The sequence below is a fragment of the Saccopteryx bilineata genome, chromosome 3, assembly GCF_036850765.1.
Source record: "Saccopteryx bilineata isolate mSacBil1 chromosome 3, mSacBil1_pri_phased_curated, whole genome shotgun sequence".
Lineage (NCBI taxonomy): Eukaryota > Metazoa > Chordata > Mammalia > Chiroptera > Emballonuridae > Saccopteryx > Saccopteryx bilineata.
In genome coordinates this window covers 8,956,128-8,972,913 of record NC_089492.1, presented here as the reverse complement: position 1 = coordinate 8,972,913, position 16,786 = coordinate 8,956,128, and the positions used below count along the sequence as shown (strand labels likewise).

The 16,786-nt window shown below is 45.4% G+C and overlaps 1 protein-coding gene across 13 annotated transcripts in view; it reads right to left on the bottom strand.

The window, feature by feature from the left end:
• Nucleotides 1-626: 626 nt before the first annotated feature.
• CYRIB (CYFIP related Rac1 interactor B) overlaps nucleotides 627-16,786 on the bottom strand; it is a 149,752-nt gene continuing 133,592 nt past the window's right edge. For all 13 annotated transcript variants that reach the window (XM_066265658.1, XM_066265653.1, XM_066265662.1 and 10 more), the window contains 7 exons: nucleotides 13,484-13,620; nucleotides 11,908-11,985; nucleotides 9,511-9,627; nucleotides 8,436-8,515; nucleotides 6,778-6,904; nucleotides 5,254-5,324; nucleotides 627-1,366 (listed from right to left, as the gene is read on the bottom strand). In XM_066265658.1, coding sequence (XP_066121755.1) covers nucleotides 1,303-1,366; nucleotides 5,254-5,324; nucleotides 6,778-6,904; nucleotides 8,436-8,515; nucleotides 9,511-9,627; nucleotides 11,908-11,985; nucleotides 13,484-13,620 — 674 coding nt within the window. In that variant the 3' untranslated portion in view covers nucleotides 627-1,302. The remainder of the gene's footprint in view (nucleotides 1,367-5,253; nucleotides 5,325-6,777; nucleotides 6,905-8,435; nucleotides 8,516-9,510; nucleotides 9,628-11,907; nucleotides 11,986-13,483; nucleotides 13,621-16,786) is intronic.

Here is a 16,786-nt window from a genome sequence, read left to right as displayed (position 1 = left end):
GGGCTCCTCGTCTGGCACAAGGACGTCCAGTTTGATGGGAGCCTCCGAGGAGTCTCTTCCCCAGTTAACCCTTTTAGCAGCATCGGAGCTCAGACTGTCTCCTTAAGTCACCAGCAGGCTTGGACTAGGCAACCTTTAAGCAGCGCCTCCCCATCAGCACATCACTGAGATTTCAGTTAAGGTTTTAGGACCTTACAGTAACACACATGCCGGTTTTCTCCCATGCATGTGATCCCGCCTCAGCGTCTCCTGGCCCTGCTCACACTCACTCTCTCCCAGGACACAGGGATGCTCTTCCCTCCGCACTCCGCTCCCTGTTGCTACCCTCTCGCTCCTGGGAAGTGCACGCCGTGCAACCACGGGGCTTTCCTGCCACTACATCCACGCGAGAGTGAAGCAAGAACAGAGTCTGGTTCACGACAGCATCGCTGCTCTTCCCGCACTTAGCAATACTTTAAAAGCAATTAAAACTGGATATGCACAGACAATAATAATAAAGAAAAATGCGACTCCAAAGACCCAGAGCTGTCCTCATCGATGGGAAATTATGTCGTGTGTAGATGCATTTCATAAAAACATAACGAGAAGGCTTTAAAAGCCTAAAACCAAAGCTCAGGAAACCAAGCCACATTTAGAAAAATGAAAGCTGATTTTTATTTTACCAACAGCCATTCTTTAAACATGAACATGCATACGTAATACTCTACGCACACATCACAGTTTTTAACGTTAGTTAATAAATGTTAAACACACAACATACATCCTTACAAAAAAAGTCAAAATGCAAACTTAAAACTTTAAACAAAAGTCTGACTAATTTAAAAAAAGTCTGTGTTGGGTACCATTTGTACAACACAGTTAATTTAAACCTTTCCATTGTGGCTGCACAGGAAAAAGGCGGCAGTAGAAAATAAAGTCACCGAGGGTTTTTAAATAGCAGAATAGGCAATGTTGCCATGCAGGAGAAGCAATATTAAATATTAGTTTTCAAAAAAAATCCACATTTAAAAATATTTAGTTCAAGTCACAGAATTGTTCTCAGTAGAGACCCCAATGCAATGCATGATTAGCTGCCTTAGGTGGCCGGTGGGAGAGGCTACGTCCCTCCAGGGTGGAACTTTACTGATTTTGGCACAGAAAAGAAGTCTTCAGAACAAGAACATGATTAAAAAAGAAGGAAGAGGAACAGAGGAAAGAAATAAAAAGCCGGAGTAAATGAGAGTAATTGCAATCACTAAAAACTGCGTCCCCAGTCACTGCGGGGTGCTCTTCCGCTGACACCAGGTGCTCGGCCGGGAAGTGTCATTGCAGCATGGATTTGATTTGCTTGGAGGTAGTCTCATCATTCAAATGTTTCGTTGTGTACCTAGACGTGAAAAAACACCAGTTTGAGGAAATGAAACAGCAAACACGATCTGCATCAGGCTCTATGATCATGACAAGCTGAACGCTGGCAAGATACTCCCCTCTCAGACACAGGCCGTCCCAGCCCAGCACTCGGCCTGCTCGGCTCTCGCGGCCTTAACCTCCATTCTTGCTAGGTTCGTTCAAATCAATTTAAAAACTGAAGAACTATCTGGACTGACATAAATGCTTACAGGGGTGAAGAGACAAATATATGCTGATAAACTCTCTAAAATTTTACTTCAACTCTCTACAATTTCACTTCCAAATTGTTCTCCTATCACCGGACAGACAACAAAGTGCTCCGCACATAACAGGTGCTCAATTAGCACTTGCACGTTAGAAAGATAAGAAGGGAAGCACCCAGCTGAAAGAAAAATCCATAAAGGAGTATTTACACTAAGTGATAGGCGATGTAGCATCTGTTTTATTTCCCGGGGCCATATAAAGCATTATAGAACTTACACATAATCCTATTGGCGCCAGGAAATAAGAATTCTCCCTTTCCCTTATCCCAGTGGTCGGCAAACTGCAGCTCGCAAGCCACATGTGGCTCTTTGGCCCCTTGAGTGTGGCTCTTCCACAAAATACCACGTGCAGGCACTACCTCGATAAGGAATGTACCTACCTATATAGTTTAAGTTTAAAACATTTGGCTCTCAAAAGAAATTTCAATTGTTGTACTGTTGATATTTGGCTCTGGTGATGAATGAGTTTGCCGACCACTGCCTTATCCAACCTGATAATGGAAACAGCCAAGTAATGTACACAACAAAATTTCTGCTGCACAGCAGTTGAAAATATACTACGCAGCATGTACTGCGACACTCCAAGAGTTGTGAGTGCCTTCTCCCCAAACCCAGGCTCACTCTGGCTGAGGGTGCGATCATGAGCTCCCAGCATCCTCAGCGCCGACAGAGACCGACCGTGGACAGACTAGCCCAGAGGGGTGTTGCATCACCACACTGTTTTATCAAGAAAAGGCCATAACATCTAGAGTACACGATAATAAGGTGTGAACGTGCACGGTATTTCTTCACTCTGTGCACAAACTCTTTCTCCAAGTGCATAGGACTTTGCTACTGAAGAGAAGCAACTTTTACCTGTACTCTTTTTAAAAAATATTTATTAATTTTTTTTTAGAAAGAGAGGAGAAAGAAACACTGACTTGTTGTTCCACTGATTTATGTACTTGTGGTTGATTCTTGTATGTGTCCTACTGGGACTCGAACCCACAACCCTGAGGATCAGGACAATGCTCCAACCAGCTGAGCTACCCGAACAGGGCTCCCTTCACTCCTGAACCTAACGAAGAAGGCAATTATCTAGCCCTGAACTGTGACTCCCAGTCCAGCTTTCTTTCTCTTGTATGAGCAGAGGCATCTGGTTCTATTTCTCCACCCATAAAATGCGGACATGACATATCATTTTCTCTTAATCACTGTAAGCTGAAGGAACTATATAATTACTACAGAAAAGCATTCAAAATAAGGAACATACCTCTCTGTGTATAATTATTCTCCCTTTAAATGTTTTTGGTTATTTATTGATACTATTGGCTCTAAAAAAAACTATCTGAGGAAGCAGGAGTGAGCATATCTAATACATTAATTAGTTATTTCCTGAAAAAGAAAATGATTCAACATAAATGTGCTGCACTGTGTGCAGGTGTAAAGACGAGCATGGGCACAGCATTTCCGTGTGGACGAAGCCCTTTCTTCATCTCGGCTCCCAGAAGCGAGAAGCACAGCGGGGCCAGGCTGACGTACGGGGAGCGCTCCTCCCCAAAGAACCACGTCATCTACATCTGCTGAGGGCTTTGTTCCCGAAACAAAGACCTCATGAAGAGGCTCCCTGGAGGTGGTGGCCTGGGGACCTATCTGCATGCTCCTACCCACCAGGTGATTCCAAAGCACACTAACGTTCAGTCACGCCGCTGACCTAAGGCCCAATGACACAGCACGCTGCATAGTTCCGACACTGAGTAGTAGGTAACCCTCTAGTCTCTCAAGACCTGAAGGTGTTTCTTTATACAATGAAGACACCCACCACCTACCCTGCAGAGCCACGGGAAAGATGAAATAGTCATAAATATGAAACTGCAGTATAAAGTCAGTGATGTAACAACAGCAATACACCACTACACCGACACCCTTACAAACCTGTGTGTGGGAAAGTAAAGAAAACTGAAGACACGCTCACTGAGAAAAAAGTTCTCTTCTCCACTCCCCATTACCTACCTGGAAAGAAAGAGGCCGCTGCTCCGGCCGCCGCGGTGCCCTGCTCACCCCTCCCTCACACAGACAACCAGCCGGTGCTCCGGACCGGCTGCACCTTGCCCCCGGCCACTGGCCACTGCCGCCCCCCGCCTCTGCCTGCCTTTGCCCTGACTCTCAAGTCCAAGAGACTGAGCTAACTTTAAATGCTGAAAAGTACAAGTAAACTGCGTTATAAAATGACTGAAGCACAATCCCTTCGAGGTACAGAAATAATACCCAATCCTCTGAGCCTTCATGAACTCTTACTGGTTAAAAAGGGGGTGCCTGGCGCTGGCTCAGGAGTCTCCCCCCTCAGAAAGAAAGCACTCGGGGGACAAACCTGGCCACCTGGGACACAGGGAGTCTTCAGGAAGGGACCAAGTGGGAGACACTTTTTGCACAAAACTGCAAATATTGGTAAAATCAATGAAAAACCTCCAGAGGAAAAAATTCCAAAAACTAAAGGTTTTGATAAGCATATGGTTGAAACAGCTCGACATTTTAAGGGCTTTTTCTTGTTACAGTATGTCCCTAGGTCGTTCAGATCTTCATTTAGAACGGACCTCTTTTACTCAGATAGTTGCTGCGCAAACAGCTTCCCAATCTTAATAAAATCACTTGATGGTGACACTCTGCTAAATGACACAGCCTAGACTTTGCTTTGTAACGTACCAGGTATGACTGAAGACTGTCCACAAACTGTGTGGGGCACATGCGGAGCAAAACCCGCTTTATTCTGTCTGTGAGCCAGAGGGCACCACCATGGAAAGCACAAATGTTTGTGGCCTCAAACAGTCACCACAGAGATATTTTTATGTTCATGTAATATTTGTGTTTAAACACAAAAAAATCAAGTAACGAGACAATCATCTTTAATGTCAGGAAAACTCTGCAAGACAGAGATTAGATCAGCCACACCGTGACAATGTGCCAGGGTCTTCATTTAACTATTCCAGCCACCAGTGCTGACCACAGGCGCTGGAGGAGGCGGTCAGCAGACCCCCTGGCTTTGGGCTTCCAGACTCCAGGACTGTGAAAGAATACATTCCTATTGTTTTAAGCCAAAAAAAGAGAGAGAGAGAGAAAAAGCCCAGCATCCTAAGGATCTTCCATATCTAAAACAAGTAAGTCTAAGCTGAAAAGATAAGTATTTTATACAAAAAAAAGTAACTATTATATAGAGCTGTGACAATATACAAATGTAAAGAAAAAACTCTGGAAGGATATTTACCAAAATGTTAACAGTGGTTAAACACTGAGATCTCACAATTTCTTTTTCTTTAATTTCATGTTTTCTGGACTTCATTTACAGCTAACACTGTAAGCAAGCAACCTCTTCCTTGAGAGGAACAGAGGTGAAAGCCCAATACTTTAGCAAAGAAACAAAGCTGCTATTCTCATTCCACACACACACACACAAACACCTCATTATAAAAACACAGTAACCAGTATTTCAAGCAAATTATCAATGAGCAGAATGAGATCTTTACATTTCTGACGGCACACGTGCATTCACAGCCTTTGTGCTATTCACTCTGAAGCACTTCCTTATGTGTTTTTCTGATCTGTACGTTCACGTACATATACGCACCTGAGAGCATTGAGAAGACCTTCTACACTATTAGGAGGCTGGTCCTTAAGAACTTTGATACAACCTTTCATCTAAGAAGAAAAGGAAACAGAAAAGGTGAAACATCTTTTTTCCCATCTATCATTCACTCTTGCAATAATAATACTTAAACAAGCACCACAACTACAGAATTCCTAAGCAATCACACACTGATAATGTAGTTATTCTTAAAACAGGAAAAGAAAATCTACCCAAGTATTATTATTTTCAGTTTATCAGTCAGACTGAAGCACCACCCATACCAATGAGAAAAGTCAGGGTCAGCTGAGGGAAGACCCCCTTGCAAGGGTGTGCTGAGCAGCCTTTTAAAGGATAAAACAGACACACTGGCAAGGAAAAGGGGAGTTCTCCAGATGGGCGGCCGCCACGCCAGAGGTAATAAAGTGCACCACATGCAAAGGGCTATGAAGATCTTGCAGAACTGAAATAACCCCTATGGGGAGTTCACAGACGGCCTTGAACGCTGGGAGAAGCCGCCTGATGGGGATGGCGGTAGGGACCTGTAACAGGCTGTGAAGAAAGGGAACAAGTCAATGAGGATGGCATAAGGAAGAGGACCTGACTACTGTGGAAAAGCCAGCAGGGCGGAAAGCCACAGGCTCTGGAAGCCACGAAGACATGGGTTCAAATCCCCCTCCCCCGCTCACCAGCATGATGTTACTTAATTGCCTGAAACTTCAGACTCCCCTCTAGCACAGGGGAGAGAACACCTACACCTGAGCGCTGTTTCTGCAGTTAAGTGGGAGAGGAAATGCAGAATTCCTGGGCCTCATTTCTCTTTCCGCACGACGGACACTAATGAAGGCCGTCAGTAAGAGAGGAACTGCCTAGCGCCTGCCCAGCTGCGGAAGGGAGACTGGGAGACGTGTCTCACCGAACACTGGTTTTAGTTCTGATGAACAGACGGGAAAGGGTGAGAGACACTGCAAGACAGAAAACACTGGCCAGAGCCACAAGCTGTGATGAGCGGAGGAGGCGGGGAACCGTGCAGCCTTCGACTTCTCACTGGAGCACCTTGGCTGACGTTTCACAGTCCGGGCGGGCCAAACACAGGCTTACAGGTGGCCATATGGAAAAGCATTCAGTAGTTCATACATAATAATACAAGAATTAACTCTGTTTCACATACTTACAACTATAAACCTACTTTTGCCACACCCCATACATCTGGAAATCAATCTTTTGCTTGAAATGGCTTTTGGTCATAGAAAGGAAAATATACAATAAAAATTGTTTTTCTTATGTCTGATTACTTATATTGCCCAATACGCAAATGACCGCTGATGAGTGGGAGGTCCCCCTACACCAGTCTAGCCACCTGTACACAGGCTGTGAGAAACGCTCTCGGGCAGAGGAGGCCGAGCCCAGCGCCCACAGACGCTGACCCTGAGCTCCGGGACAGTGCGTCTGCCAGCTCCCGCAGTGAAAGCCTATGACGCTCAATTGTGGAACCTGAAGGGGATAATATAAAACAATGTCACTTACATCAATTTTTGAGGTTTTGGCAAATGCTCCCACTGGATGTACATGGTCATAGAGTATTATGACGCCCACCATCACCCTCAAGCAGAATGACACTGTCTCCTCATTTGTAAACCTGCTTCTGTATTCCCTGGAGGACAGAAAACATATGAATAGGTAAGACACATCACAAATGAATGAGCTGGGCCCTGGCTGGCTGGCTCAGTGGTAGAGCATCAGCCAAGCATGTGGAAGTCCCGGGTTCAATTCTCGGTGAGGGCACACAGGAGAAGCACCCATCTGCTTCTCCACCCCTCCCCTTCCCCTTCTCTCTATTTCTCTCTTCCTCTCACACAGCCATGGCTTGAGGGGTTTGAGAGAGTTGCCCCAGGCACTGAGGATGGCTCCATGGCTTCACCTCAGGTGCTAAAAATAGCTCAGTTGCAAAGCAACAGAGCAGCAGCCCCAGATGGGCAGAGCAACGCCTCATAGGGGGCTTGCTGGGTGGATCCCGGTCAGGGTGCATGCAGGTGTCTATCTCTCTGCCTCCCTGCCTCTCACTTAACAAAAAAAAAAATTTTTTTTTAATGAATGAGCTGATTCAACTCTCAAGTTGATGTTGGAAGATGTAACTGCTAACCTCTAAAAGGGATGCTAACATGAAGCCCACTTCTTCCATGCACTGGGATTCCCAGACATGGGGCGTGCGGACCAGTCAGCACTTACGTTTCATGATCTCTACGTGCACCTTAATAAGTTTCCCATTCTGCTGGCAGAGAGCAGACAATTTTAGAGAAATCCAAAGTAGCCCAAAGCAAAAGTTTGGGAATAGGTACTTAGTAAAGGCCACTATCACTAAAATGATGAAAAAAGTCACTATCTTAATATAGCCAGTATGCCTGCCATTTAGGGGTTTACTTGCTCTGAACAGATTACTGCATTCCTGGATTTTAATTTTCTAAAATTCGATATTATTCTCTCATTTGGGGAAGAGAAGAGTTTTGTACATACAGAAGGCTGTATGGTATAGCAGAAAGCGTCCAGACCCAGGATGAAGACATCCGGGCACATGTGTGGGGTGGGTCGCTGGGCACCGGCCCCTTCACTTCCCAGGCCTCGCTCTCACAAGGTTTTCCAATTAGACAGAGTACATACTAATGCTTCGGAAAATCAAAAGCTCCACAGAAATGAGTTATCTACAGAAACCAGTTATTATTCAGGAACCTAGCATGGATTCTTTCTGCCTGGGATGGGCTAACCCAGCCGGACAACACTGGCACATGCCACGAAGGGCTGAGAGAGCCGAGAAACCCAGAACGGCATCCGGACAAGTGCTCAGAAAACGCAACCTGAGCACTAACACAGAGAGAGAGGGACCAGCAGAGGAAGGTGGGGTTCTCTGCTGAACGGGGAGATAGAATGTTCATGAAAAGCAAAACCAGAGAGCTTTACATCTCTCCCCGCCCGCCTGCCCCGCAAGAGCCTGAGTTAGTCCGGTGGGTTGGAGGCACCTGACATCCACTGGACTGCACACGGACGCAGGAGTGCCTTTAAGCGGCCAAGTTATTTTAATTCTGTTCGCATATTAACGTTGGTCAGCTGGGAGACAGCTAATTTCCACCTTCCACATGTGCCCCCTGCTCTCTGGACAACCCCCTCCAGAGGAGGGCCGGGACACTCACGGCGTCTCCAGCATGACTCGGCACACGCTGGCCATGGTGCTCAGGCAGTCTGTGGTGTTTTCTATCGGCAAATTCTTGTTCTGTAAAGGGCACAGAGAACAAGAAGGGAAAAAGTGACAAACAGCAGGTAAGGAATTTTAAACCCAGCATACCATGAAAAATTAGCAACTTTGAAATTGGTTCCCACTCTAAGTTTTGTAAAAACTGCCCTGGATTCTAGGTGCGGGTCTGAGCGCTGGGCCACAGCCACAGCCAGCCAGCCAAGACGCCTCTCCTGCGAGGCGCTGGCACACGGGCAGGCTCGCGGGCCACGCGGCCGGTGGACGTCAGCCCGACGGCGCGGGTGTCACTGGAAACAGTCCAAGCAGAGGGAAGGGAGTGTGGTTTGTTTTAAGAAGCTTACTGGCCTGTTCCCAGAGAAAGGACTAGCGGGGCAGGAGTGAAAGAACAGTCAGAACGTGAACGCCATAACCCAGGGGAGAGGGTGCCGCACTCATCTGGAAAGGGAGCGAGAGAGGAGTCCCGTTCTCAATCAGCGTATATGAGAGAGAGAGCCAAAAAGACTGCTGGTGGGGTGGGGTGGGGGGGCAAGACCAGGAATTCAGGACAACCGGCGTGAGGCACTGCTGTGCAGGCAGCCCTCGGAGACGCTGCAGGGTGGGCCAGTCAGCTGCAGCAAGGCGAGGCCTCCTCTTTGGGTTGGCGGACGGTCTTGCCTCCAGCTTGTAAAAAGTGCACCACTGGGAAGCGCAGTCAAGTGAAGCCTGACACACGAGGGGTGCCTGTCCGGTGGTATATTCCCTGAGGCAGGCGGGACTGGAGAGGGCAGGGTTGGGGGGAAAATCAACACTGGTCTGGTCACCACACTGTTAAGGGGTGGACTGTACACCCAGAGGGAGACTGCAAACAGGCGGGCACACGTGGGCCTCCCGGAAGGGGACACACTCAGTGCACACACCTGGGGGTCTAGCAGCTTAGAGACGGTGGTTCATTTTAAGGTCACGGGCTCCTGCGAGCACCAGTCTGCAGACAGGCGGAGAGCAGCAATGCACACAGCTCCCTCGGCCACTCTTACCTCTGATACAAACTTCGTTGTGGCATCGCTCAAGGTTTTCAGCATGGGCGTCGCCTCGGCATAGAACAGAGACATTCGGTTTGCCAGTTCATTGTTTACCTCGTTCTCTCCCTCTGCCTGTGTGGAGAATAAGAGCGCCTGGTATCAGTTCATCAATTAGAAAATATGAATTAGGCCGACTGCCTGTTCTCACTAATGCTTGCTAAATTAATGTAATAAGTACTCTTAAATTATAAGATAGAACCTCAAGTAATCTTCACAAATAGAAAGACTATAAAATATACTAAGTAATTTATTTTTAAAAAGATAACTTCTTTAAAAATATAGGGTGGGTGGGGCAAAAGCAGGTTTATAGTTCTGAGTACATAAAACAGAGTTTATTCTTATATTATTATTTATTATTGTATTTTTTTATATGAACAATTAAAACTGCTTCTGCCCACCCTGTATTTTAAACATTAAGTGATGAAATAAAATGTAACGGCGTGCCTTCTGTGTACAGGGAGGACTCTAAAGCTAAGGAAGACAGAAAGACGCCGGTGACCTTGCACCCTGCCCCCACCAGGAGCACACAGCACCCACAATAACATGTGAAGAGGGGACCATGGCAGATGGAGCTGAGAAAGACGAAGCAGACAAGGAGCAATGAGAACAGACTCGGGAAGTTAGGCTTCCGCAGCGATGAGGGGCAGGGCCCCGGTCAGTGGAGGGCAAGAGCATGCTTTCTAATGGCTTGGAAGAGTGAGTCCATGTAACTCAATGCAGTCAGTGTAATAAGGGGCAGCAACTCGTGACAGACAAGGCTGGGCAGATGTGGGGGTCAGACTGCAGAGGGCCTTAAACGCTGCTTCAGACCTTCTGTCTGTGGTGGAGAAACAATTCAAGTGTTAGGGAAAATGACAACGAAGTCAACTTTCTAAAGAAAATTAACTGATGATGGGCAGATTGTACCAAAAAGACAGACTATCGGTCACAAAATGAGTTCCACTGCTATAGGACAATCACCAGAGAGAGGACGGGACAGAGGTAACAACGGATAAGGCAGGGAAGAGGCCTCAGACCCTACATGTGACAAGGACTGGATTTCATAATTACTGACTGTGAAAGGCGGTACACGGTGACTTTGATGTGCTTGGCCCTGAGTGATGGAAGGATGACAGACTTAAGGAATTGAGTTTTGCTTTTATTTTATTTTACGTGGTGGGTATGAAGTAGACCGATGATAAGGCCGGTCTTGGCAGGAACTAGACCACACAGAATCCAGCCGAGGCAGGAATTAGACCACACAGAATCCAGCCGAGGCAGGAACTAGACCACACAGAATCCAGCCGAGGCAGGAACTAGACCACACAGAATCCAGCCGAGGCAGGAACTAGACCACACAGAATCCAGCCGAGGCAGGAATTAGACCACACAGAATCCAGCCGAGGCGGGAAATAGACCACACAGAATCCAGCCCAGGCGGGAATTAGACCACACAGAATCCAGCCGAGGCGGGAACTAGACCACACAGAATCCAGCCGAGGCGGGAATTAGACCACACAGAATCTGGTCAATGCAAAGAAAAGATGCTCCTTGGAAAGGAACTCTTGCCTCCGCCCCAGGGCCCGTCTTAGGAGCAACCATGTCATAAAACAGTCACTCAGTGAAAGAAACGAGGATCTCCTTTGGTATTTTTTAGCCTGGCACACCACTCAGCCTCTTTCCAACCTTATATAGTATTTCTTTATTAAACCATCTGGGCCTAATCCTGGAAATGACTCTTCCCACACAATGGAGGCCCTCAAAATACCTAAAGAAAAAGATAACATTTTCTGCACATATCATGTTTTACTTATGGTATTGGGCTCCTTGGAGGGAGACAAATGAAAGAGCTTCAGAGAGAAGTCAAGAGGCTGACAAGCCTACAGAAGCCAGAAGAGGCGCTCTGCCAGCCAAGGACCAGGCAGAGAAGCCCCTTCTCAAGCGGTCGGGCACAGGCGTGCTCCAAGGCCAAGGCCCACTCTCCGCCCCTGTCACCATTAGTCTTTCTCCCATCCCAGGGGTCTTCTGTTCTAAGAATATGGGGACAGAACACTCAAAACTACTCACTCACAAACTGTTATGCCATTAAAACGAGTACACATAGAGCAATCTATCTGGTAACTATCAATGCTATCTAGACAAAAAATAATTTTACTAAAGTAGTCATAGGAATTTAAGGGGAAAAGGTAAACACCACATGGTCTGTTGCCTTTTGCTCTGTCTTCCCACAGCTGTGGTGGCCCATAGTTATCAACTTAATTACTGGCTTTAACTATCAGACTGAATGAGCAGATGAGTGAACAGATAAAAGAACAAACAGAACACACTGAGAGATGAGTTATCACCACACCCCTCTGCACCGTGTTAACTTACTGGAACATTATTAATCCTCATACGACTCAGTGTCCTTCTGTAGTAGCTGAAGTCGTTCTGTATGGCGGGGTTTGTCATCTAAAGACATTGAGGAAAGGAAAATGTATTATGTACCAAACGACGATGCAAAAATTAAGAGAAAGACCTAAATACAGTTTTAACTAGCTGAGTAACATTCCCAATGTGTGATAACATTTTGATACCATATTTCCCCATGTATAAGACACTCCCATGTATAAGACACGCCTTAAATTTGGGGCCTGATATTTGAAAAAAATGTATGACATAAAGTTATTGAACTCAAGTTTTATCCATCATGAAATTCATACAACTCCTCATCACTGTCAAAACTCCCATCCATTAGCTTGTCCTCTCTGACGACCAATCACTGCAACAATGAGTGCAAAACAAGCACAAAAAGTGAGAAATATAAGTTAAAAAAAGTCTAAAGCCACTGCGTAAGACACATCCAGTTTTTAGACCTGAGACATTTTTGGAAAGGGGTACATCTTATACATGGGGAAATATGGTAACTGAAACCACTATCACCACCAAGTGACTTTCTGTACTTCAATTATGTTACCACTGTACTCGGTCCTTGAGGGAAAATAACACACTGTACTGATGGCTTTTTAGTCATCGTCAGTATATTTTTATTGTTCTTTTCAATAATTTCATGTAATATACTAAAAGGTTGTCAAAAAATAGTATTTCCAAATACACAAACACAAGAAAAAATGCTTAGGCTCTTGTTTCAGAATTACAATAAAAGTACGCATACACGGTCTGTAGGACAATCTTCACACAGACTACAATTGGACATGTAAGTCATTCATGCCCAAAGTGTTAATAAAAGAGAACAGCCATCTAAGACGCAATCATAAAACGCTGACGTTAGGCATCCCACTTGTCCACTTCCTAGACCAGGTAGGTACCCGCGGCCCGGAGCCGTCCGACCTGCCTCGCACCTGGCTGCCGGGACAGGCCGAACGCGGACCAGGTCTCCCAGGGATCTGATCACTGTTTCTATGGACTCTCCTTCTAACAACAGGGGGCAGTAGGTAGGGAGGGAGAAAAATTGACGGGGGTGGTATTTTAACATTTTTATATAAAAGAAAGTGGAGAATAAACTGGGAGTGAACAGAAAAGGGAAAAAATATTAGAAAATGTCAATATTATTGTTTCAGAGATAGTTTTTAAATGAAGTTAAATGCAGACTGAATACTGGGTGATTTGCTATGCATATATCAAAAGATTTATTGATTTTAGAGAGAGACAAAGAGAATGAGATCATAGTTCCTCACTTCAGTTGTTCATTGATTGCTTCTTGTATGTGACTTAATAGAGCAAGCCCAGGGTTTCCAACTGGCGACCTCAGTGTTCCAGGTCGACACTCGGTGCACTGAACCACCAGAGGTCAGGCAAGACCTTCTGTAATTTTTAAACCCAGTTTTCCATATTTGCTAAGGACCACCAGGCATCATTTACACATCTCAGCCAGGTCTCCAGGCATTCCCACTCAGTGGTCACTGAGGCTCATGATTCTCACACAGTCAAGTCGAGCAGGAAAGCCTACCTTGAGTTCATCAAACCGGAGTGTGAAATGAAGAATTTCTGCAAACTGCTTAGCAAGAGCCTGCTCTCGCTCTAGATGCTGGGTGGGGGAGTATGGCGTGCTTGTCAGGGCTCCCAGAAGACCTCTTAATGCTGCTTCTAAGGAAAAGAAAAGATTAAAATGTTGTTTGTATCCCCTGATATCTGTTAACTAGAAAGTAACAATTTATAAATTCATGATTTCAATTCCCATAAAAGTATTCTTTAAAATCCAGATTATCTAAGCATAATCACTCAAACTAATATTGTTAATAGAATAAAAACCTTAAAAAGACTAATTCAATTTTGCAATTCTATAAACCCAAATTCAAAATAATGCAAAGTGTAAGATGAATTAAACCAGGATCGAAGGCCACATTTTATACGCCAGTTACCACTCCATGGTGCTGATTTTTATGAAAGGGTTGTGTCACCTACAATTAAGGAACTTCTGTATCAGTGCCGTGTCCACTGTCAAATCTGTGTACACCTATACATGAATGATTCGCACCTCATACTTTGAATGTGCTGTTTATTCATAAACAGAGACTGCTTTCTTGCAGTTATTAAAAGAAAATATTTGGTTGAATAATTAGCTTTCTGAGTTTTGTAAAAATTTGGCATCTCAGGATGATCTATAAATATTCTAACTCATTATATAAGTAAAATGTGCCCTTTAAAATAAGTATTACTTTTGGAAAGCCAAGCTAATAAATGCTGTGCTTAAAAATGGAAATAGGCCCTGGCCGGTTGGCTCAGCGGTAGAGCGTCGGCCTGGCGTGCGGGGGACCCAGGTTCGATTCCCGGCCAGGGCACATAGGAGAAGCGCCCATGTGCTTCTCCACCCTCTCCCCCTCCTTCCTCTCTGTCTCTCTCTTCCCCTCCCGCAGCCAAGGCTCCATTGGAGCAAAGTTGGCCCGGGCGCTGGGGATGGCTCCTTGGCCTCTGCCCCAGGCGCTAGAGTGGCTCTGGTCGCGGCAGAGCGACGTCCCGGAGGGGCAGAGCATCGCCCCCTGGTGGGCAGAGCGTCGCCCCTGGTGGGCGTGCCGGGTGGATCCCAGTCGGGCGCATGCGGGAGTCTGTCTGACTATCTCTCCCCATTTTCAGCTTCAGAAAAATACAAAAAAAAAAAAAATGGAAAGTGATATTTCATTAAAAAAAAAGAGAAGTCAAACTAATTCAATTACAGATTACAGAATCAGAAAACAATGCTAGATTCAATTCAGAGAAAAAGCTTACAGTTCGATGGTGATATGATTTAATAAGTTTCAGATTAATAAACAAATATTTATTGATAGTAAATTTATGTCAGATCATCAAACCTTAACCTAAAATATACCAGCTCTACTATTGATTGAGACCTAATTATACACCTACATTCACACTGTGAGCTTAACCTAGTCTCTACTTAACTTTCACCATCAGTCGTGACATGGGTATTACAGATGGGTAAACTGAGTTTCAAAGAGATCAGACCTGCAAGGGTGCAGCTAGGAAATGCCAGTGTTTCTGACTCTACAGCCCTATTCTTTCTACATAATAACCTGTCTCTCAAATAAAGCAACATTCTGCCTCACCTCCTGTAACCTTGTAAAATGTTAATGGGCTGATTACTACCAATCCTAGGTACTTCTTATGCATCTATTATGTGCCAGGTATCGCACTAGACACTACACAGACATTTGTCATCCACACAATAATGCCAAATGGTAACTAATATCCTGTCACACTAAGTCAAAAAACATACTGAGCCTAACTGGACGGTGGCGCAGTGGATGGAGCGTTAGACTGAAATGCAGAGGACACAGGTTCGAGACCCCAAAGTCGCCAGCTTGAGTGCAGGCTCATCTGGTTTGAGCAAAAAATGCTCACCAGCTTGGACTCAAGGTCGCTGGCTCGAGCAAGGGGTTACTCGGTCCGCTGAAGGCCCGCAGTCAAGGCACATATGAGAAAGCAATCAATGAACAACTAAGATGTCGCAACAAAAAACTGATTTTTGATACTTCTCATTTCTCTCCGTTCTGTCTGTCCCTATCTATCCCTCTCTCTGTCTCTGTAAAAAATAAACAAATAAAATAACCTATGTATATCAGAAAAAAATATTGTAAAAAAACCCCAAAACATACTGACTACCTACTGTGTACCAGGCACCGGGGAAACAGATGAAGGTAGACCTACGGCCACCTGGCCCCTGATTATACAGCGAGAAGAAAGAGAAATCATTACAGCTGTGATGTGTGTTAAGAAGAAATACCTGGTATAATGAAAAGGTATAAAAATGGAAGCTCACCTCATTGAAGGCTCAGAAAAAGACTTCCCTGAGTAAGGGACACCAAGGCTGAGACTGGAGTGTCCCCTAAGGATGAGGAAGACTTTGCAGACAGGGCAGGGAGCCAGAGCTGACACAGCAGCTGTAAGACCAATACGGTGGACAGAGCGCATGGAGGAGAATGACCCCAGACTGAACCTATACGCACAGAACGTGTGTGCCATGTGAAGTGTCCTGGCCCGCTGTCCCTCGCATCTCCAGATAAACTAGTAAGTGGGGGAGGGGTACCATCTGATTAGCATTTAAACTCTCCACTTCATCGAGCTGGGCGTGGGTATGAAAATCAATTAAAAGGAATAACACTTTTCTGGCTACTTTAAAAAATGGTTTATATTTCCCAAGACTTGTTCTATGTGTCAACGTTAATGTTAAGTGGAGAGCCAAGTTTGAGAGAGATGAGAACTGGAAAAACCATTCACACACACACATACACACACACACACAAACACACACGCACGCACATACACTGTTACAAAACAGGACTGTTATCAAAACATTTTGCATTTCTTAGATTTTATCAAGTATCTGGGTTAATTTCAGCACTCAAAGCACTCTATCATTGGGGGAATAAGAGACCTCCCCCACTAGGCCTGGACTCAGGTCACTTGGCTGAGCTGGGATGGCCAATGAACTTTGAGACCTTCCGTCCAGGGATGGCTGACGCTCTCAATGACAGATCTACTGTAAAAGGGTACTCGAGATGCTAAGGTTGCTTATCTGCCTTTGCAGCAGCTAGATCACCTCTCACTTTGGGTTCCTCTGCTGACACAAGAGTCCTACTGGCCTAAACACCCAGTGCCAGGAGGAGAATCAAAGACAGAGGATTCCAGAAGGTGGGCCAGTCTAGCTGATGGCAAGCAAGGGAGGCCAAAGGAAATGACACAGGGATTGGTCTCCGATGAGGGTCCTGAAACAACACCACACCATTATAATTCTTTTAGTTGGTAAACCAGACCA